Raw genomic sequence first — 22382 nt, forward strand, 5'->3', positions numbered from 1 at the left:
TTTGCCTTACAATATAAAGCACCTTGGGGCAACTGTTTGTTGTGATTTGGCGCTATATAAATAAAATTGATTTGATTTGATTCAAAAATGGGTGAAATTCTTGTTTTCTCACAATTCTAAACACAATACCACATAATGACAATGTGAAAAAAGTTTTTTGTGAATTTCTTAAAAATAAAAAAAACTAAGAAATCACATGTACATAAGAATTCAAAGTCGCTGACATGAAGCTCAAAATTGAGCTCACGTGAATCGTGTTTCCACCGATCAACCTTGAGATGTTTCTACAGTTTAACTGGAGTCCACATGGGGTTGATTTGACATGATTTGGAAAGGCACACACTTTTCTACATCTAAGGTCTCACAGTTGACAGTGCATGTCAGAGTACAAACCAAGCATGAAGTCAAAGGAATTGCCTGTAGACCTCTGAGACAAGATTGTCTTGAAGCACACATCTGGGGAAGGGTACAGAAACATTTCTGCTGCTTTGAAGGTCCCAATGAGCACAGTGGCCTCCATGATACATAAATGGAAGATGTTCAGCTCCACCACGACTCTTCCAAGAACTGGCTGCTCATCTAAACTGAGCAATCAGGGGAGAAAGACCTTACGAAGAACCTGATAGTCACTCTGTCTGAGCTCCAGCATTCCTCTGTGGAGAGAGGAGAACCTTCCATAAGGACAGCCATCTCTGCAGCAATCCACCAATCAGGCCTGTATGGTAGAGTGGCCAGACAGAAGCCACGCCTTCATAAAAGCAAAATGGCAGCCCACCTGGAGTTTGCCAAAAAGGCACCTGAAGGACTCTTAATCTATGAAAAACAAAATTCTCTGGTCTGATGAGACAAAGACTGAACTCTTTGGTGTGAATGCCAGGTGTCATGTTTGAAGGAAACCAGGCACCATCCCTGCAGTGAAGCATGGTGGTGGCAGCATCATGCTGTGGGGATGTTTTTTTCATGTTTTTGTTCCATTTTAGCAACGTAACAATACATCCCCCCGTAGTTCCAAAACAGTAAACAATGTGAATGAGTCATGAATAGCAAAAATCCAGAGAGCCATCAACAAGGAAAACTAACAGGAAGGGCCAGAGCAAAAAATGAACAAGTACTAAAAAGGCGCTGGTGCAAGCTCACTCATGGTACAGGGAGGCCCAAACCAGAAGTGCCAGATTTTGAGTCCACAGTGAAACAGGATATTTCAAATGTTGAACACTTCCTGGAAAAAAAACAGCACAGGAGATTAACCTCTTTTTCAGTATGCTGTTTTTTCTGTGGTATGTTCAGCCTCTGTAAGGTTTTTATGTTACGCTTTGTTTGTCTCAATAAAAAAATAATAATAAAATAAAAGACAAAGAGGAGATCTCGCATTAATAGAGGAGATCCCGTCAGAATTCAGTGGAAAGCCTACACTAAACCAGAGATGCCAAATTTTGAGTCCACATTGAAATAGGAAAAGTCAAATGTTGAACATTTCCTTCAAAAACAGTACAGGAGATTAATCTGTTTTCCAGTGTGTTGTTTTTCCTGTGGTACAGTTGTATGCAAAAGTTTGGGCACCCCTGATGATTTTCATAATTCTCCTTTATAAATCATTGGTTGTCTGGATCAGAAATTTCAGTTAAATATATCATATAGCAGACAAACACACTGATGTTTGAGAAGTGAAATGAAGTTACTAGTATTTACAGAAAGTGTGCAATAATTATTTAAACAAAATTGGGCAGGTGCATAAATTTGGGCACGCTTGTCATTTTATTGATTTGAATACATTTAGCACTAATTACTGCAACACAAAATTGGTTTGGTAAGCTCACTGACTCTTGACCTCCTTACACAGGTGAATTCAATCATGAGAAAGGGTATTTAAGGTGGCCATTTGCAAATGTTTCCCCTCTTTGCATCTCATCAAATAAGTGGCAACATGGGATCCAGTAAACAACTCTCAAATGACCTGAAAACAAAGATTGTTCAACATCATGGTTTAAGGGAAGGATACAAAAAGCTATCTCAGGGATTTCAGCCGACAGTTTCCACTGTGAGGAACATAGTGCAGAAATGGAAGACCGCAGGAACAGTACGAGTTAAGGCCTGAAGTGGCAGGCCAAGAAAAATCTCAGATAACCTGAAGTGAAGGATGTGAGAAAAGTCATAGTCAACCCACAGACCTGCTCCAAAGACCTACAACATGATCTTGCTGCAGATAGTGTCTCTGTGCATCGTTGAACTATACAGCGCACTTTGCACAAAGAAATGTTGTAATGCAGAGGAAGTACTAATATCCCACCACCATGGCTTTTGGGGCAGGGGCAGGGCAGTTCTGTGCAATGTAACCAGGCTCGTCACACCAATAGCAGTGATCAGCTGAGCAGTGGTGGGCACAGATAACCAAAAAATTAACTTTGATAACCAGATAACTGAAAAGTTATCTTCGATAAAGATAAAACGATAAACCACCCAAAAATGTATTGAAAGTTACAGATAAGTGATAACAGATAAATTCCAGTATTGTCTCCAGTATAGTCGCAACTACTAAAATACTGATTTTGAGTTTTAACACTCCGATCACTTTTGGAAGCATCAAAAGCGACAGACGCAAACAATGAATCAGCACTTTTGTTTTTCAACGTCCTGCCCCCTGCTGGAAGCTCCAGCTTAGTACATGGCTTCCAGCACAGATACAAGTGAGAGAAGCCAGAAAGCTCAACTCTACTCAATCACAGTGCTGCCATCAGGCCAAGGTCTTGGAAAATAAAGCAGTGCTGAGTTATGGTTTGGTGTATAAATAAAATGAATACTGATAGAATAACTCCATTAATGTCAGTTCTGTCATTTGTGCAAAGTTAAGATATAACATATATCTTTTAATGTTGAATAATGCACTAATTCTGAAGTTTTGTAACAAATACAGACACATGGCATTCTGGGTAAAATGTACCTCCGCTACACTGACTGGTTGAGTCATTCTATGTAAACCAACATGTTAATGTGAGGTGTGTCATGTGTTGGTCTTTACAGATAAATGTGCTTTTATAAAATATGCCCTTTTTTATTTGTTATAAAAAGGCATTTTCAAAAAAAAAAAAAAAAAAAAGCCAAGTTGTAATTAGATAACCATCTGATATAACAAGTGTCAAAATAAAAAGAACACTGCCAATTACTGGTGCCAGTGCAAGTTTCAGCCCTTTTCCAGTTGATTTTTCATTCGTGCGAGAATTTTTTGGATCGCACCAAGTTTCAGGTTAATTGCGCGTCCTGCATCATTTATACTCAACAAAAATATAAACGCAACACTTTTGGTTTTGCTCCCATTTTGTATGAGATTAACTCAACGATCTAAAACTTTTTCCACATACACAATATCACCATTTCCCTCAAATACTGTGCACAAACCAGTCTAAATCTGTGATAGTGAGCACTTCTCCTTTGCTGAGATAATCCATCCCACCTCACAGGTGTGCCATATCAAGATGCTGATTAGACACCATGATTAGTGCACAGGTGTGCCTTAGACTGCCCACAATAAAAGGCCACTCTGAAAGGTGCAGTTTTATCACACAGCACAATGCCACAGATGTTGCAAGATTTGAGGGAGCGTGCAATTGGCATGCTGACAGCAGGAATGTCAACCAGAACTGTTGCTCGTGTATTGAATGTTCATTTCTCTACCATAAGCCATCTCCAAAGGTGTTTCAGAGAATTTGGCAGTACATCCAACCAGCCTCACAACCGCAGACCACGTGTAACCACACCAGCCCAGGACCTCCACATCCAGCATGTTCACCTCCAAGATCGTCTGAGACCAGCCACTCGGACAGCTGCTGGAACAATCGGTTTGCATAACCAAAGAATTTCTGCACAAACTGTCAGAAACTGTCTCAGGGAAGCTCATCTGCATGCTCGTCGTCCTCATCGGGGTCTCGACCTGACTCCAGTTCGTCGTCGTAACCAATTTGAGTGGGCAAATGCTCACATTCGCTGCTGTTTGGCACTTTGGAGAGGTGTTCTCTTCACGGATGATGCGAAGGAGATGTGTTGCACTGCATGAGGCAAATGGTGGTCACACCAGATACTGACTGGTATCCCCCCCCCCAATAAAACAAAACTGCACCTTTCAGAGTGGCCTTTTATTGTGGGCAGTCTAAGGCACACCTGTGCACTAATCATGGTGTCTAATCAGCATCTTGATATGGCACACCTGTGAGGTGGGATGGATTATCTCAGCAAAGGAGAAGTGCTCACTATCACAGATTTAGACTGGTTTGTGCACAGTATTTGAGGGAAATGGTGATATTGTGTATGTGGAAAAAGTTTTAGATCGTTGAGTTAATCTCATACAAAATGGGAGCAAAACCAAAAGTGTTGCGTTTATATTTTTGTTGAGTTATAGTATACATGGAGTAATGAGCTGCGTTTAACATCTCACGACCACCTGCTGATCAGCAAACGTATGGTCAGATGAAAATCAAACCTGTTTGATATTCTTGTGCCTGTGCAAACACCGCAGACCTGTCTTGTAATGTTTTTTGTTTTCTTTTGTTTTGTTTTGTTTAAACTTTGATGTCTCCCATCGAGAGTTTTTGTAAATTAAGTTTGAAAAAAAAGCTTCTGTTTACGTTTTGCTTCTGGAAACACGAGTCCGATGTGTGGTTTTTGAACGTACAATGTGTGTGAGAACATAAATCGGGCGCTCTGAACTTTTACACCGTGCAGTTCTGTGGTACAGTGTCTGCCCAGCTTCAGTCTGAGCACTGCCATGAACACTACTGGCCAGTAGATGGCAGTAGAGATCTTGAAATCTTGCCGAAAACAAAATTCCAGATAATCTGTGTTGCTACTTGCTACGTTTAAGATGGGTGGAATTTAATCAAAGCAAACAAAAACAACATCTATAAACCCAGAGAATATATTCACAAGACTTTTAGGCACTAGAGTTTAATGCTGTGGTCCTGATCAGAGTGTCTCAAATGCATTCTCCTGTTGTGAACGTACTGAGATTACCGTACTAAAATTACCGTACTGAGATCACCCTATCACCCATAACGCACATGGACAGAGCATGCCCACACTAAAACCTTAAAAATTAGTGCATTACTTTAAAACTAAAACATATACCTGATATTTTCACTTTGTAAAACTTCAGAAGTGATGTTAATTTAAATAACGTCCAAAATTAGTTTGGTTAAAATTTGAACCATAAGTTAAAAATGTATGCCTCTTTTTTTTCTTCTGTGACCAGTTCTTTGCCTGCAGAGGATAGAGCGGTTTCTTCTAGAAGCCGCTCTCCTCTTTTTGCAGAGGGTGGAACGACACATCTGTTAACCTTTGTTTACCACATTGACGGTCTAAAAATTAACGGACAGAAATTTATCAGAAGATAATTAGTCCGATAATGGTTTTCAAAGTAATCTGAAAAGATAATCCGATAATGAAAACTTTATCTTCGATAATTATCGGTTACTGGATTATCAGAAATGTGCCCACTACTGCAGCTGAGTGAACTGAAGTGTTGGTGGTATGGCTTGGTGGACCCATTCAGTCTCTTCACCCCATTGTAGTTGGCCATCCTGCCGAGTGGTTGTGGAGCAAGCACCCTTGGTTGTGTAGATTGGGTGGAGAGCACCACCTCAGCCTCTTCAGCTTCATGTAGCAGGCTGTGGTTGTCGATGGGAGAGGCTCATTTGCAGCAACAGTGGCAACCTCCAGTGAATTGTGATCAGCAGCTCTCACGGCGCTGGTGGCAGTAACCCTCCCCATTGACAGAGAGTGATGAGAGCACTGTGCACTGGAGCCATCTGGAGCATCATCAGTATGCAGCATGTCTCTGGCTGCACTGCTCCTCCCAGCCTCCAGAGGCTGATATAGCCTTGGCATGTCATGTCCGTCTCTGGTAAGTTCTCTCTTCTGCTGCTCCAAGTCCCAGAGAAATGGCATGCTCTGCTTTATGGCTTGCTGAAGCTCGTTAATTTCTCTCTCCATTCTTACAAAGGCTGAAATCCCACTTCTGACACCAATGTGGCAAGCAATGTGGAAGAACAAAGAACAAGCCAGAGCTTTTCCCTTTTCTGCACTCTGCCACAAGGAAGTGCTTTTATTTTTCACATGAAACAACACAGACGGTGGTGGAAGGCATCAAATGCAATACACTTTTCACTTATGGTGACAACATGACACTTAACTAAACTGACTAAACCAACTGAATTACAAAAACACAATAAATCAGTAACACTAACAACACTGTTAAACTAACATGAACCACAATAACAACACTTAAAACCCCAAAATGCAGAACTCCTATAACGCATTGCAGCACAATTTACAGTCAGCACAATAATATAGATGTATGCCTTTTTAAATTTCTTCTTATTGTTGTCATTATGATGCCACAGACTCTATAATTAATACATTTACAGGAAGGTGTAGTTTGGACAACCATATTCATAAAAAAAAGCCTGAAGGGTTGCACTTGCACATGATGTGTCAGCTTGAACATAAATTTGCATGATAGACATGAGCTGCATGTTGCTTTATTTTCCCATATGTTTCCTCTTTCTGTATCTGCAGGAAATAAATACATTTTACATCTTATTGTTAAGTCGATTTTTGCATCCATATGCATAACATCATGTCACTGTACACATATACATTTAACCCATCCTAATTACAGTTAAACACACGCAAACCATGAGCCGCAGCAGGCAGCCAGAGTCCAGCTCCTGAGGACCAACTCCAGATGGAGAGATGCTGCCTTCGTCAAGGGTGGAGAAATGAGCAGACCCAAAATAGTATGTTTTTGATTGTGGGAGGAAACCCACACAGACACTGGGAGAACATGCAAACTCCACACAGAAAGGACAGGAAGCAATACCACGATCTACTTGCTGTGAGGCATCAGAGCTAACCACTAAGCCACCATGCCACCATTGTCTTGTTGTGAAACCTTTTGGAGTCTCACAGCCAACCACCTGCAATGGGATCAATGCACGATCACTCAAAGGCCCACGTCCCCAATAATATAGCACTTCACCAGGAGGCCAAAGAAGTGCAACTAAAAGTATTTTTGTTTTGCTACTTAAAATTATGGAATTTGGAGCACAATGGATACCCATATTATGCCCTCAACACGTGTCTACAGTAAATGCACCTGTTCCTATGAGGAACACTTTATTTTATTTTATTGTCTTTTACCTCCGACTGTTACAGAAGTTAAAGATAAGCTCATAGTAACAGAGGAGTCAAAATTGACACTGCTGACCTGAATGTTGTTCAGTCTACGGGAGAAACAAAAGGGACACGCAACATGAAGACAAATGTCCTTTAATGTGATAACTGGGGAGGCCGTAGACACTGAGATCTTCTAAACTGTCTGCAGGCAAAGTTTTGGGAATTCTGGCTGCCTTCTTGTGTCAGCAATGATAACACAACATGGCATTAATAAATGTACAAACAGAAAGTACTTTTTTATCTCATCACAAGTAATCATTAATAATAATAATAATAATAATAATAATAATAATAATAATAATAATAATAATAACAATAATAACAATAATAATAATAATAATAATAATAATAATAATAATAATAATAATAATAATAATAATAATAATTGCTCTACACTTACGAAAAAACATTTAGTTGGTTTTAGTTGTTTTGGGAAACATGAGAATGAAAACAAACCTTTGAGATGTGAAGCACCTAAACACTTCAACAACGTTCCTTTTTGTGCTTCTTATGGTGTATTTCCTTGTTATCACAAAAGTAAAACAGTCTTCCTGCTTAATATGTGGAGTGTTACAGGTTATCATCAGAAATAGATGAGAGGTTTTCATGCACCAGAAATTTTCTAATGAACTTTATATTTTTAACTTCATCAATTCATTCCAGGTAATGCTGTAAAATATTCCAAGATATTTTTATGGTGAGAAAGGTTAAAATATGCAAAATATGATTGTTAGAAATGTGCAGACATGCAGAACTAGAGACATTAGTGCCAAATAATGGATCATTTCATTTTCCTGATTGTTTTAAATGGAGCTCCATATCTGTCAAAATGCCACATTAATATTCTAATGAAAATGGAATTATTAAAATGGCTGATGTTGAATAACGTGACATTTACTAACTTTTTCACAGCTTTTTTGAAATTTATTTTGTGAACGCAATCTCTGTATACATTCCTCATGGTTACCATTTGATTGTAAATTTGGATTTCCATTTGATTTTGAACAACTTTTTCACAGATTTGTTTATTTCTTTTGTCTGCAGAACATAAATGAATGGGTTTAACATGGGTGGAATGACAGAGGTCATGGACAGACTTATAATTCTGGCATTTGTAGGCATGTATCTATTGAAGGAAAATGTGATTAAAATTGGGAGGAAATAGATTGCCACTAATGAAAGGTGAGCACTGCAGGTTTTAAAAGCTTTCTGTCTTTCACAAACTGAAGCCATTTTAGTCAGAGTGCAGCCAATATACATGTAACTTAACAGTATAAATATCAATGGAACCCAAAGAATAAGAACTGTCAAAATCCAACCAAATACATTGTTGGGAGTGTTGTCATTACAGGCCAACCAAAATATTTTTCCATGATCACAGAAATAACTCCTAATAATCAATGAATTACAGAAAGAAAGTCTTGTGAGAAGACCCACTGCAATGAGCACAGCGGTTATGATTAAAACCCAGAAAAAGCCAATCAAAGAAAATATAAACCTGTGTGTGACCTTCATGTGATAGTGCAGTGGGAAGGTGATCGCTATCAGTCTGTCATAGGAGAGAACAACCAGATTAAGAGCCTGCATAGAAAGACACATGTAGGAGAAAAAAAGAAATGTCATACAGTCATTATAGGAGATGATGTGGTGATTAAACAGAAAGATGTCAAGAACCTTTGGTACCTGAACAGTGCTACCAAGCAGGTCTGTCCATGCAAGATTAAAAACTGCAACATATTTTGGAGTTCTTAGATTTCGGTCCAACAATATTACAGCCATTACAGCTGTGTTTCCCAACACTGACACAATATAAACAACAAGGAGAAAGACATAGTAATAGTTCATATGAGGTATGCCAGAAAATCCACTAAGTATGAAATAAGGAGGACGCACAAAGGTGATGTTTCTTCCAAGAGCAGAGTTGAATAATCCCATTGTACGACTCATTGTTCACTGTGACAGAGCAGTGTCTCTGTCAGTGAGTCCTGTGACCCATATGGAGACAAATCTGTGTGTGTGTGTGTGTGTGTGTGTGTGTGTGTGTGTGTGTGTGTGTGTGTGTGTGTGTGTGTGTGTGTGTGTGTGTGTGTGTGTGTGTGTGTGTGTGTGTGTGTGTGTGAAAGTAAGGGGTGAGTCCAATGTACTAGTTAGTACTGCACAGGTGGAAGTTTACGGCACCGTGAGGTAGAGTGGCCAGTTCTTTTCTTTGCCACTTCATACCTTCCAAAGCTGTTAGTCATGCACCCCTTTTACCATTGGGTGGGCAGCAAGGGGTCACTGGGTGAAAATCCCAGTCTGGACTTCAATCGGCATGCTTCTACTAAAAAGGCCAGTGTTCAAACCATGGTGCCATTACACCCCCATTCAATGTGTGTGCAGTGCATCTGGAAAGTATTTATAGAATTTCACTTTTTCCACATTTGTTATGTTGCAGCCTTTTTCAAAAATGGGTGAAATTTTTCTTTTCTCACAATTCTACACACAATACAACGGAGCCCTGAAAGTGTCATCGCAAAATGTTTTGCATGTGGAGAGAATGTGCGCAGGTTTATTATATTGTGCACTCATTTTCTGATATTGTGCATACATTTTATTACATTGTGCGCTAATTTTATTATATTGCACGCTCATTTTATTATATTGTGCACACGTTTTATTATATTGCGCACTCGTATAATATTGTGCGCACGTTTTATTATATTGTGCGCATGTTTTATAATATTGTGCACACATTTTATTATATTGTGCACATGTTTCATTATATTGTGCGCATGTTTTAAGCATCATTTGAGTAAAACCAGGGCATGAGCTACACAATTTGTAAAACGTGCACTCAATATTATCTTGACACATAAATGGTGGCTATTAGTCAACAAACCAGGAGACAGTGTAATCCATTTCCCCATTAGACATGGATCTGGTCAGGGTATGTCATGGTTTGGGCGCACAAGGACATACAGAGAACTCAAGCTACCCAGCATGCCATCATCTGGAGTTTAAGCACATTAAAAAGGATGCCGTCTCCCCGGGGTGAGTATGACAGTTTAGGTCATATTATGGAGATAATTTTGAACGAAAGGAATACGTGCACTTATTTTATTAATTTGAGGGCTCAATTAAAGGAAAACGTGTGCATGTTTTATTAAATCGAGGGCTAAATTAAAGGAAAACGTGCACACGAATTATCATGGCCAGAAAAAAATCACTTTAAGTGACCTCCCGGGTTCCATGCAATACCACATAATGACAATGTGAAAAAAGTTTTTGCGAATTTCTTAAAAATAAAAAACAAAGAAATCACATGTACATAAGAATTCAAAGCCATTAACATGAAGCTCAAAACTGAGCTCACGTGAAACCTGTTTCCACTGATCAACATTGAGATGTTTCTACAGCTTAACTGGAGTCCACATGGGGTTGATTGGACATGATTTTGAAAGACACACACCTGTCTACATATAAGGTCCCACAGTTGACAGTGCATGTCAGAGCACAAACCAAGCATGAAGTCAAAGGAATTGTCTGTAGACTTTGAGACAAGATTGTCTTGAAGCACACATCTGGGGAAGGGTACAGAAACATTTCTGCTGCTTTGAAGGTCCCAATGAGCACAGTGGCCTCCATGATACATAAATGGAAGAAGTTCAGATCCACCAGGACTCTTCCTAGAGCTGGCTGCTCATCCATACTGAGTTATCGAGGGAGAAGGGGCTAACGAAGGTGACAAAGAACCTGATGGTCACTCTGTCAGAGGTCCAGCATTCCTCTGTGGAGAGAGGAGAACCTCCCAGAAGGACAACCATCTCTGCAGCAATCCACCAATCAGGCCTGTATGGTAGAATGGCCAGACGGAAGCCACTCCTTAGTAAAAGGTAAATGGCAGCCCACCAGGAGTTTGCCAAAAAGGCACCTGAAGGACTCTCAGACTATGAGAAACAAAATTCTGTGGTCTGATGAGACAACGATTGAACTCTTTGGTGTCAATGCTAGGCATCATGTTTGCAGGAAACCAGGCACCATCCCTACAGTGAAGAATGGTGGTGGCAGCATCATGTTTTTCAATGTATTGTTATGTTTTAGCAACGTCAAATTGAACCCAATGATGCAGGAAGGGAAAACGCAGATGACTGATGCAAAACTAGGTGATTTATTCTAACCCCCCACCCCCCGTATTTTCAAAACAGCAAACAATGTGAATGAGACATGATTAGCAAAAATAAAGTGAGCCATCAACAAGGAAAACTAACAGGAAGGGCCAGAGCAGAAAATGAACAAGTACTAAAAAGGTGCTGGTGCAAGCTCACTCATGGTACAGGGAGGCCCAAACCTCCCTTAATTACATCCCATAGTGCCACCTTAATTGATAATATATTCAGCAATGATATTGAGAATAACACTGTGAGTGGATTATTAATCAATGACATTAGTGATCATCTACCAGTTTTCATCGTTTATAATAGAAACCATCGGCGGAATCAGCCAGAGGAGAAAATAAAATACAGGCGAGTGCAGACAGAGGAAAACATGAACACAGTAAAGAAGGATTTACAGGAGCAAAACTGGGAAAAGGTATACAGTGAAAGTGATGTTGATAGTGCATATGAAACTTTTTTACAAATATTTACATCATTATATGATAAAAATTGTCCAATTAAACAAGACTACAGAAAACAAAAAATCCAAGCTCGACCATGGATGACGAAAGGGTTACGAAATGCATGTAATAAGAAAAATACACTGTATAGAGAATTCATAAAACTAAAGACTAAAGAGGCAGAAAATAGATATAAGAAATACAAAAATAGATTAACTAATATTATACGGGTATGTAGGAAGGAATATTATAGTAACATATTATATAATAACAAAAACAATATTAAAGGAATATGGGATATATTAAATAGCATTATCAAAAATGGTAATAAAAAACAGAGTTACCCTCAGTATTTCATTGATAATAATGTCAAGAAGGAAAATAAGGATGAGGTAGTCAACGGTTTTAATAATTTTTTTGTAAATATTGGACCAAGCTTGGCAGAAAAAATTCCAGATTCCCAACCTGAGGATTGGGATAATAATCTCATAGAAAGAAATCTCTGTTCAATGTTCCTCACAGCAGTGGATGGAAATGAAATTATAGACATTGTGAATAATTGTAAATATAAAACATCTACCGATTTAAATGAAATTGATATGGTGGTGGTAAAACAGGTCATTGAATGGATTGTAGAACCATTAACATACATCTGTAACTTATCATTTCAAACCGGTAAATTTCCCAATCAAATGAAAATAGCTAAGGTTGTGCCGCTGTATAAGACTGGGGATAGACACCACTTCACAAATTATAGACCTGTTTCTTTGCTTCCACAATTTTCCAAATTATTAGAAAAGTTATTCAATAATAGATTAGACAAATTCATAAATAAACATAAATTACTTACTGATAGTCAATATGGATTCAGAGCACATAGTTCAACATCACTTGCATTAATAGAATCAGTTGAGGAGATTACAAACGCCATAGACCACAAATTACATTCAGCTGGAATATTTATAGACCTTAAAAAGGCTTTTGATACAATTAATCATGACATATTAATCAATAAACTTGAACAGTATGGGATTAGGGGGTTGGTGTTGCACTGGGTGAGAAGCTACTTAAGTAACAGAAAACAGTTTGTGAAGTTGGGGGAATATACATCATCATGCTTGGACAATGCTTGTGGCGTCCCACAGGGGTCAGTATTGGGTCCAAAACTGTTTCTAATGTATATAAATGATATTGTCAATGTTTCCAAAATATTAAAATTAGTATTATTTGCAGATGACACAAGCATTTTTTGTTCAGGGGGGGATTTGCAGGAGTTACTGAGGAGGATCAGTATAGAAATGGGAAAACTGAAAATATGGTTTGACAGAAATAAATTATCATTAAACTTAAGTAAAACAAAATACATGTTATTTGGCTATTGTAATACAGACATACAGGTTCAGTTACAAGTCGAGGGGGTAGATATTGAAAGGGTACATGAAAATAAGTTTCTGGGGGTGATAATAGATGATAAGATAAACTGGAAGACTCATATAAAACATATACAAAGTAAACTGTCAAGAAGCATTTCAGTTCTAAACAAAGCGAAACATATTCTGGACCACAACTCACTCCGCATTCTTTACTGCTCACTGGTTTTACCATATTTACAGTACTGTGCAGAGGTATGGGGTAATACTTATAAAGGTACAACACAATCACTATCAGTAATGCAGAAAAGAGCTATAAGAATTATTCATAATACTGGCTATAGAGATCATACAAATCCACTATTTTTTACAATCCAAATTCTTAAAATTCACAGACTTGGTTCATTTTCAAACAGTACAAATTGTGTATAAAGCAATAAACAATTTACTTCCAGCAAATATTAAAAATATGTTTTTTAACAGATCAAGGGATTACAGTCTGAGGGGGAAATTTAATTTAAAGCATCAGTGGGCACGAACAACATTAAAAGGTTTCTGTATTTCTGTCTGTGGGGTGAGGATGTGGAACAGATTGGGAGTGGGGCTCAAGCAATGTCCAAGCATGAACCAGTTCAAACAGCGGTACAAAAATATGTTTTTTTCTGGGTATAGGGAGGAGGAAGGGTAATGAGGGTTAGGGTGTTTTTGTTGTTTGCTTCGGCTTGTAAATATATAGTATTTTGTATGTAAGTAGGTATGTGTAGGTGTATATTTATGTTTGTGTATATATATGTGTATATATGTATATGTGTATATATGTGTATGTATATGTGTATGTATGTTGATGTGTATATGTATATATGTATGTGTATGTGTATATATATGTATATATATATATATTGATATCGGTTTAGGTGTGTAGGAATCTATGTGTATATGTGGCAAAGGGTATTACTGGTTGTGGGGAAGAAGGGGTAGGGATAAATAAGCTGATGCTTCACCCTACCCCTTTTCGGACATGTTGGGTACACAGTAGGAACTTTTTTGTTGTTGTCTTTACTGATCTATCTTGTAATTGTTGTTGTATCAAATGTTCGAAATAAACAGTTTTCATTCATTCATTCATTCATTCATTCATTCATTCATTCAAACCAGAAGCGCCAGATTTTGAGTCCACAATAAAACAGGAAATGTCAAATGTTGAACACTTCCTTGGAAAAAAACTACAGGAGATGAACCTCTTTTTCAGTATGCTGTTTTTGCTGTGGTATGTTCAGCCTCTGTAAGGTTTTTGTGGGTTTTTTGTTGTTGTTGTTTTTTTTTACATTTAGCACTAATTATTGGAACACAAAATTGGTTTGGTAAGCTCATTGACCCTTGACCTCCTTACACAGGTGAAACCAGTGATGCCGGTAACGCGTTACTTAGTAACGCGTTACTCTAATCTGACCACTTTTTTTTAGTAACGAGTAATCTAACGCGTTAATCTTTCCAAATCAGTAATCAGATTAAAGTTACTTCTCCATGTCACTGTGCGTTACTATTATTTTTCATTGTGGGTCGATAACAGCATTAAACTTGGTCTGTGGGCAGGAGGTCGGGGTTCGACTGAACTGCCCACTTTAAGTGAGCTGTGAGCTTTTAATCCGCGTTTTTTTGCAGCTGCTCGACTCGTCCTCACCTCTTAAAGCGCGGTGATCAGCACACCTGCACTGAGCTTTACAAAGACATTTTTATGCTTTTTTTCTCCTTTATTTAGAATTCTGAGCTGAGCTGCTCCGTATCGTCTCGTTAAAAACAGCTGATCCTCCGCGACGCGTCAACAACTAACACTATTTTCCACTCAAATGCACCTAAACTCTCTTTCTGAGGACCACATGATGTGAAAACGCAATAAAACTTTCTTACCTGTAAATCTGGTCCTGTTTTCTGCATAAATAAATGTTATCCATTCTTTGTGCTCAAACGCCAAAGCAGGGACGAATCCAGATGGAATGGGGGCGTGGGGCAAGGATGTGCCCCCCCCCCCACAACACCCCTAGATTAAAGATCCAGTTTTGAAGCCGTTTTTTTTACTACAACTACTAATACTACTTAAAATAATAATTTCGACAAGTAAAATGTTTAGAGAGAATTTAAATGTTAGAAAAATGTTAGAAAGAATTTAATAGTTACATTTATAAACAATGTAGGTTAGAAATTGCAAGTTTTACTGTTACAGTGCTGTTAACAGTTAAATATGAGGTCAAGAAAGAGGTCTTTATTTTACTTTTTATAAAACAAGTATTTATTTTCATTGAAGTCAAGAAAGGGTGAGTATAAAGTGAGTTTTGGCAAAACAAGTATCATTGTCATGTTGAGGTGGCAGAGGGTTGTTGTCAGCAGCTGGGGAAAGTAACTAAAAAAGTAACTAGTAATCTAACTTAGTTACTTTTCTAATTGAGTAATCAGTAAAGTAACTAAGTTACTTCTTCAAGGAGGAATCAGTTTAATGATTATTTTTCAAATATGGGATCAAGTCTGGTGGAAAATAAACTAATAGTAGAAGATAACTTAAATATACTTGTAAATACGGTCAACAGTATTTTCCTTGACAATGTGGAAAAAGATGAAATAAGAAATATTGTAAAAAAAAAAAAACTGTGTAAGCAAAAGATCAACTGACTATGAAGATTTAGACATGATGACTGTAAAAAGTATAATAGAAACTGTTATTGAACCATTCACTTACATTTGTAATCTGTCTCTGTCAACAGGAATTTTCCCAGACGAAATGAAAATTGCCAAGGTAGTCCCATTATATAAAAATGGAGACAAACATAATTTTTCAAATTACAGGCCAGTGTCATTGCTTCCACAGTTTTCTAAAATTATGGAAAAAGTTTTTGTGACAAGGTTGGACAAATTCATTGAGAAACATCATATTTTAAATAATGCTCAGTATGGATTCAGAACAAAACATTCGACAGCTATGGCAATTATGGAATTAACAGAGAAAATATCAACAACAATAGATAATAAGGATTATTTTGTAAGTATCTTTATCGACCTGATAAAAGCTTTTGATGTTATCGACCCCTCAAGATTGCTTCACAAGTTACAACAATATGGAATTAGAGGTATTGCACATCAGTGGGTAAAAAGCTACTTAGAAAATAGAAAACAGTTTGTTCAGATAAATAATACTAAATCAGAATTGTGTAACATTATTTATGGTGTACCACAAGGGTCGGTACTTGGACCCAAACTGTTTATTTTGTATATCAATGATTTTGTGAATGTATCTAAAGTACTTGGCAGCATATTATTTGCTGATGATACATTATTTTACTCTGGATCAGATATACAGGAAGTAGTACAAGTGATAAATACAGAGTTGGAAAAAGTTAAACAATGGTTTGATATAAACAGATTGTCACTAAATCTTAATAAGACAAATTTCATATTATTTAATGACAGAGTGGGAAATAATGATGTGTCATTAAAAATAGATGGAATGGACATACAAAGGGTAAAAGAAATGAAATTTCTAGGAGTCATGGTTGATGAAGATCTTACATGGAAGTCACACATAAATTACATAAAAGGAAAAATAGCGAAAGCCATTGCTGTTTTGCATAAAGTAAAAATTTCATTAAATAGTTATGGTTTATTAACATTGTACAATTCATTGATTGTCCCATATTTAACTTATTGTGTAGAAATCTTGGGATCAACATGTACAACTTATACACAACTTTATTTATTCTGCAGAAAAGAGCTTTAAAAATGATTAGTAATAGTCATTTTAGAGATCCATCTAATCCATTATTCATTAAGTATAGGGTACTTAAATTTCATGATTTAGTTGATTTGAAAATATTACAAACAATGCATCAAGCTAACAAAAATAACTTACCAATAAACATTCAAACTATGCTTGAAAAAAGAGTAAGTAGTTATAATATATATATGAAATGGCAGGCCAAGAAAAATCTCAGATAAGCTGAAGGGAAGGATGGTGAGAACAGTCATAGTCAACCCACAGACCTGCTCCAAAGACCTAGAATATGATCTTGCTGCAGATAGCATCTCTGTGCATCATTCAACTATACAACGCACTTTGCACAAAGAGATGCTGTATGATGCTGTAATGCAGAGGAAGTCTTTTCTGTGTACATGCCACAAACAGAGTATATTGTGGTATGCTAAAGCACATTCGGACAAGCCAGCTTCATTTTTGGGATAAGGTGCTGTGGACTGATGAAACAAAAATTTAGTTATTTGGACATAACAAGGGGCGGTATGCATGGCTGAAAAAGAACACAGCATTCCAAGAAAAATGCTTGCAGTAAAATTTGGAGGTGGTTCCATCATGCTGTGGGGCTGTGTAGCCAGGGCAGGTACTGGGAATCTTGTTAAAGTTGAGGGTCATATGGATTCCAGTCAAAATCAGCAGATTCTTGAGAACAATATTCATGAATCAGTGACAAAGCTGAAGTTGCACAGGGGCTGGATTTTTCCACAAGACGACCCTAAACACTGCTCAAAATCTACTAAGGCATTCATACAGAGGAACAAGTACAACGTTCTGGAATGGCCATCTCGGTCACCAGACCTGAATATTATTGAAAATCTGGGGTGTGATTTTAAGCGGGCTGTCTATGCTTGTGTTGCCTCCTTGAAGTAGCCACAGGGCTGGATTCCTTTTTTTCCATTTATTTCTGAAGCTTCACAATTTTTCACAAAAGCAATATTAGTAGTAGTAGCAGTAGTAGTAGCAGTAGTAGTAGTGGTAGGTCCCCTGTGAATAAGCAATGTTTTAGAGGAACAGTTTTGGATTAAGTATTAAAAAAGTTAAAAATCAACAAAGTACTTACACGTCCCGTCTCAATCACTAATGTAGGCGGCTGCAGGCGACAGCCTGACTGACACAACCTCAATGAACAAATTAGGCTTTTGGGCCCACTTCAACAAAATGAGTGGTAGGTACTTCCGATTGTTTCAAAATAAAATCTGTGAATTAACATTAGCAAAAAATATAGTCAATACTGTTATTTACAGTGAACCACAAACCAATAATAAAACCAAAGTGCTTATGTGCTATGTGAAATCTGTCTGCAACACTCTAAAACCAACAAACCTGAGATGTTTTGTAAAGAAGAATGGTTCAAAATACCTTCAACCAGAATCCAGACTCCCATTGGAAGCTATAGGAAGCGTTTAGAGGCTGTTATTTCTGCAAAAGGAGGATCTACTAAATATTGATGTATTTTTTCTGTTGGGGTGCCCAAATTTATGCACCTGTCTAACTTTGCTAAAGAATTATTGCACAATTTCTATAAACTTCAGTTCACTTCTCAAATATCACTTTGTTTGCCTGCTATATGATATTTTTAACTGAAATTGCAGATCCAAACAACCAATGATTTATAAATGATAATCATGGAAATCATCAGGGGTGCCCACACCTTTACATACAACTGTATGTTTATCCTCTGTAAGGTTTTTGTGTCATGTTTTGTTTGTCTCAATCAAAAAAAAAAAATACATAAAGACAAAGAGGAGATCTTACGTGAATACAGGAGATCTTGCAGGAATTCAGTGGACAGTTGACACTGAAACAGGAAATACTAAATGTTTAGCTGACACTGAAACTGGGAACGCGAAAGTGAGAGGCAGTGTGCACCGTGACAGCTCATGAGGTCAGTCATTGACTATTTAGTGTGTAAATTACATGAAGGTTTTTAACCATGCTAATGCTTCCCAGAACTATTTTACTGAGAAAAGTCTGAAAGACCTAAATGACAGTGAGATGGTGAAGTGCTTCGCTTGTTCCTGTCAGCAACATAAGCATATTACAAAACTAATGTGAAACTCAGAAGTGAATAAAATGCAACAGGGGAAAAAACATGTGAACAAACAGGAGGTGATCAGAACACAAATGATAATCAGAACGAAACCATGACAAAGAACCTAAATCTAGAAGTAAAGTAGCAAGCAATGTGGAACTCAGAATAGGAGTGTGCACATGATAACAACGAAAAGACACAGAAACATGAACCAGGGACAGAACACAAGGGCAGAAACAGAAGACTGACACACGCAGGAGACAAACACACACACACACACACACACACACACACACACACACAAGAGGCACAGAGACAGCGCGCGCACACAAACACACACACGCACACAGGAGGCATGGAGATGACCACATATCGTATCAATAACCAAAAACATACTGGACTGAAAACGCAAACAATAACCACCTAGACAGATGGTCTCACACACACACACACACACACACACATACACACACACACAAGAGACATCATGGATGAAAACCTGCTCCAGAGTGCTTTTGACCTCAGACTGGGGCGACCGTTCATCTTTCAGCAGGAGAATAACCCTAAGCACGGACACAAGTTTTTTACATCGGATACACTTCCTGACACAACTCCACATTACATAGAGGAATGTGGAAGGGGTGGGATTTGAATTGGGAACCTTCTGCACTTCGTAATGTGTAGACATGTAGAACTAGAGACACTTGTGCCAAATAATGGTTTATTTCATTTTTCTGATCATTTGAAAAGGTAGAAACATAGATAGATGTCAAAATATCACACTAATGAACATGGAATTGCTCAAAAAAAAAAAAAAAGGCTCAGGTTGAATAAAAACAAAGGAACATGACTACAACTTTTCCACAGTTTTTTATGTATTTTGTCTGTACAACATAAATGATTGGAATGACAGAGGTCAGAGACAGGTTTATAATTGGACTATTTGTCTGGATGTATTTATTGAACGTAAATGTCATTAAATTGAGAGGAAATAGTTTGTTACAAAAGAAGGAGAGAGCTACATAAGCTTTTTATCTTTCTTGAACTGAAGACAATATCAGTTGATGCGATCTCTTAATACATTGCTTGTGGTTAATATTTCATTGTAAATTTGAATTTCCATTTGATTGTGAGCAACCTTTTCACAGATTCTTTGATTTCTTTTGTCTGTAGAACATAAATAAATGGGTTTAACATGGGTGGAATGACAGAGGTCAGAGACGTGTATAATTCTGGCATTTGTAGGCATGTATTTATTGAAGGTAAATGTGATTAAAACTGGGAGGAAATAGACTGCCACTAGTGAAAGGCGAGCACTGCAGGTCTGATAAGCTTTTAGTCTTTCCTTAACTGAAGCTATTTTAGTCAGATTGCAGCCAATATATGTGTAAGTTAACAGGATGAATATCAGTGGAAACCAAAGAATAAGAACTGGTAACAGCCAAGCAACTCCATAGCTGGAGGTTCTGTCATTACAGGCCAGCCAAAATATTTGGCTGTGATCACAGAAATAACTGTTAATAATCACTGACTTACAGATGGAAAGTGTTGTGAAAAGACCCACAGCAATGAACATAGCAGTTATTGTGAAAACCCAGAAAAAGGCAATCAAGCAAAACATGAACCTGTGTGTGACCTTCATGTGATAGTGCAGTGGGAAGGTGATCGCTATCAGTCTGTCATAGGAGAGAACAACCAGATTAAGAGCCTGCATAGAAAGACACATGTAGCAGAAAAAGAGAAATGTCATACAGTCATTATAGGAGATGATGTGGTGATTAAACAGAAAGATGTCAAGAACCTTTGGTACCTGAACAGTGCTACCAAGCAGGTCTGTCCATGCAAGGTTAAAAACTGCAACATATTTTGAAGTTCTTAGATTTTGGTCCAACAATATTAGAGCAGCTGTGTTTCCTAACACTGACACAATATAAACAACAAGGAGAAAGACAAAGTAATAGTTCATATGAGGTATGCCAGAAAACCCACTTATTATGAAATATGAGGTCTGTCAATAAAGTAACGGTCCTTTTTATTTTTTCAAAAACTATATAGATTTCATTCATATGTTTTTACGTCAGACATGCTTGAACCCTCATGCGCATGCGTGAGTTTTTCCACGCCTATCGGTGACGTCATTCGCCTGTGACCACGCCTTGGGAAGGAGTGGTCCCACCCCCTCATCGGATTTTCATTGTCTGGAAATGGCGGAATGAAAAGGACTTTTTTTCCCATCAGAATTTTTTCAGAAGCTGTTAGAGACTGGCACCTGGAAACCATTCGAAAAATTTATCTGGCTTTCGGTGAAAATTTTACGGGCTTCACAGAGACTAAGCGAGACAAAGGAACACCTCCATTTCGGCATGTCAGAGGCCGGCCCACAATGCCTATCTCGGCTTACCAGTCGAGTGAGTATAAGAGAAATTGTGGAGAGCTGGACATGTCCAAACTTGTCTTCTGACATGCCGAAACGGAGGTGTTCCTTTGTCTTGCTTCCAAAGCAAATCGGTCTTTACGCGTGAAGCCTCTGTGCGGCTTTCCATGACAAAATCTCTTGTTAAAAGTGAAATCTGCCGGAAAATGGCTGATGTCCAGCTCTTGTGATAACCAGAGAAAGAGCACACGATGGTCTCGTATCCACAGAGCCATCAGCTTAGAAATTGTCCGGTGGCTTGTGCCGCGTCGTCGCAGCTCGGAGCGCGGTGCGCCGAGCGTCCTTAAAGGGGTCCTTAAAGCTGTAGTAACAGACCTTATTCTCTGTGAAGCCCGTAAAATTTTCACCGAAAGCCAGATAAATTTTTCGAATGGTTTCCAGGTGCCAGTCTCTAACAGCTTCTGAAAAAATTCTGATGGAAAAAAAGTCTTTTCATTCCGCCATTTCCAGACAATGAAAATCCGACGAGGGGGCGGGACCACTCCTTCCCAAGGCGTGTTCACAGGCGAATGACGTCACCGACAGGCATGGAAAAACTCATGCATGCGCACGAGGGTTCAAGCATGTCTGACGTAAAAACATATGAATGAAATCCATATAGTTTTTGAAAAAAATTAAAAGGACCGTTACTTTATTGACAGACCGAGGATGAACAAAGGTGATGTTTCTTCCAAGAGCAGAGTTGAATAATCCCATTGTACGACTCATTGTTCAGCTTTTGCTGTCTGCAGCACTGTGGACAGAGTGTCTCTGTCAGCCAGTACTGTGTCCTATATGGAGATAAGTCTTTCTCTTGCTCTCTCTCAGTGTGTGTAAACATTAAGGGTGACTTCAATGTACTAGTTAGAGCTGCGCATGGGCGGTTTGTTCTTAGGGGGCGATTTGGGTGAGGCACTACCAAGTGGGAAAAAGAGGGAATTTTTTGTTTT

At 38.2% G+C, this 22382-nt stretch overlaps 1 protein-coding gene and 1 pseudogene across 1 annotated transcript; both read right to left on the reverse strand.

Moving 5' to 3' along the window:
- Positions 1 to 1201: 1201 nt before the first annotated feature.
- On the reverse strand, positions 1202 to 9159 carry LOC117517950 (olfactory receptor 1F1-like). Its single transcript, XM_034179075.1, has 3 exons — positions 8242 to 9159; positions 2068 to 2091; positions 1202 to 1219 (listed from the first exon to the last, which is right to left on the reverse strand). The coding sequence occupies exons 1-3, from the start codon at positions 9157 to 9159 to the stop codon at positions 1202 to 1204; spliced, it is 960 nt and encodes a 319-aa protein (XP_034034966.1).
- A 10952-nt stretch (positions 9160 to 20111) lies between these two features.
- Positions 20112 to 22149, reverse strand: LOC117517951 (annotated as a pseudogene).
- Positions 22150 to 22382: the final 233 nt, after the last annotated feature.

This window comes from Thalassophryne amazonica, chromosome 9 (genome assembly GCF_902500255.1).
Source record: "Thalassophryne amazonica chromosome 9, fThaAma1.1, whole genome shotgun sequence".
Lineage (NCBI taxonomy): Eukaryota > Metazoa > Chordata > Actinopteri > Batrachoidiformes > Batrachoididae > Thalassophryne > Thalassophryne amazonica.

Bases quoted from the DNA above. Each gene is read 5' to 3' on its own strand.
- LOC117517950 (XM_034179075.1), bottom strand. From the start codon at position 9,159: ATGGGATTATTCAACTCTGCTCTTGGAAGAAACATCACCTTTGTGCGT. The intron at 2,092-8,241 runs GTGAAAAAGTTG...CTGCCACTTCAG, and splicing joins CAAAAGAAATAAACAAATCT to GCCTTAACTCGTACTGTTCC.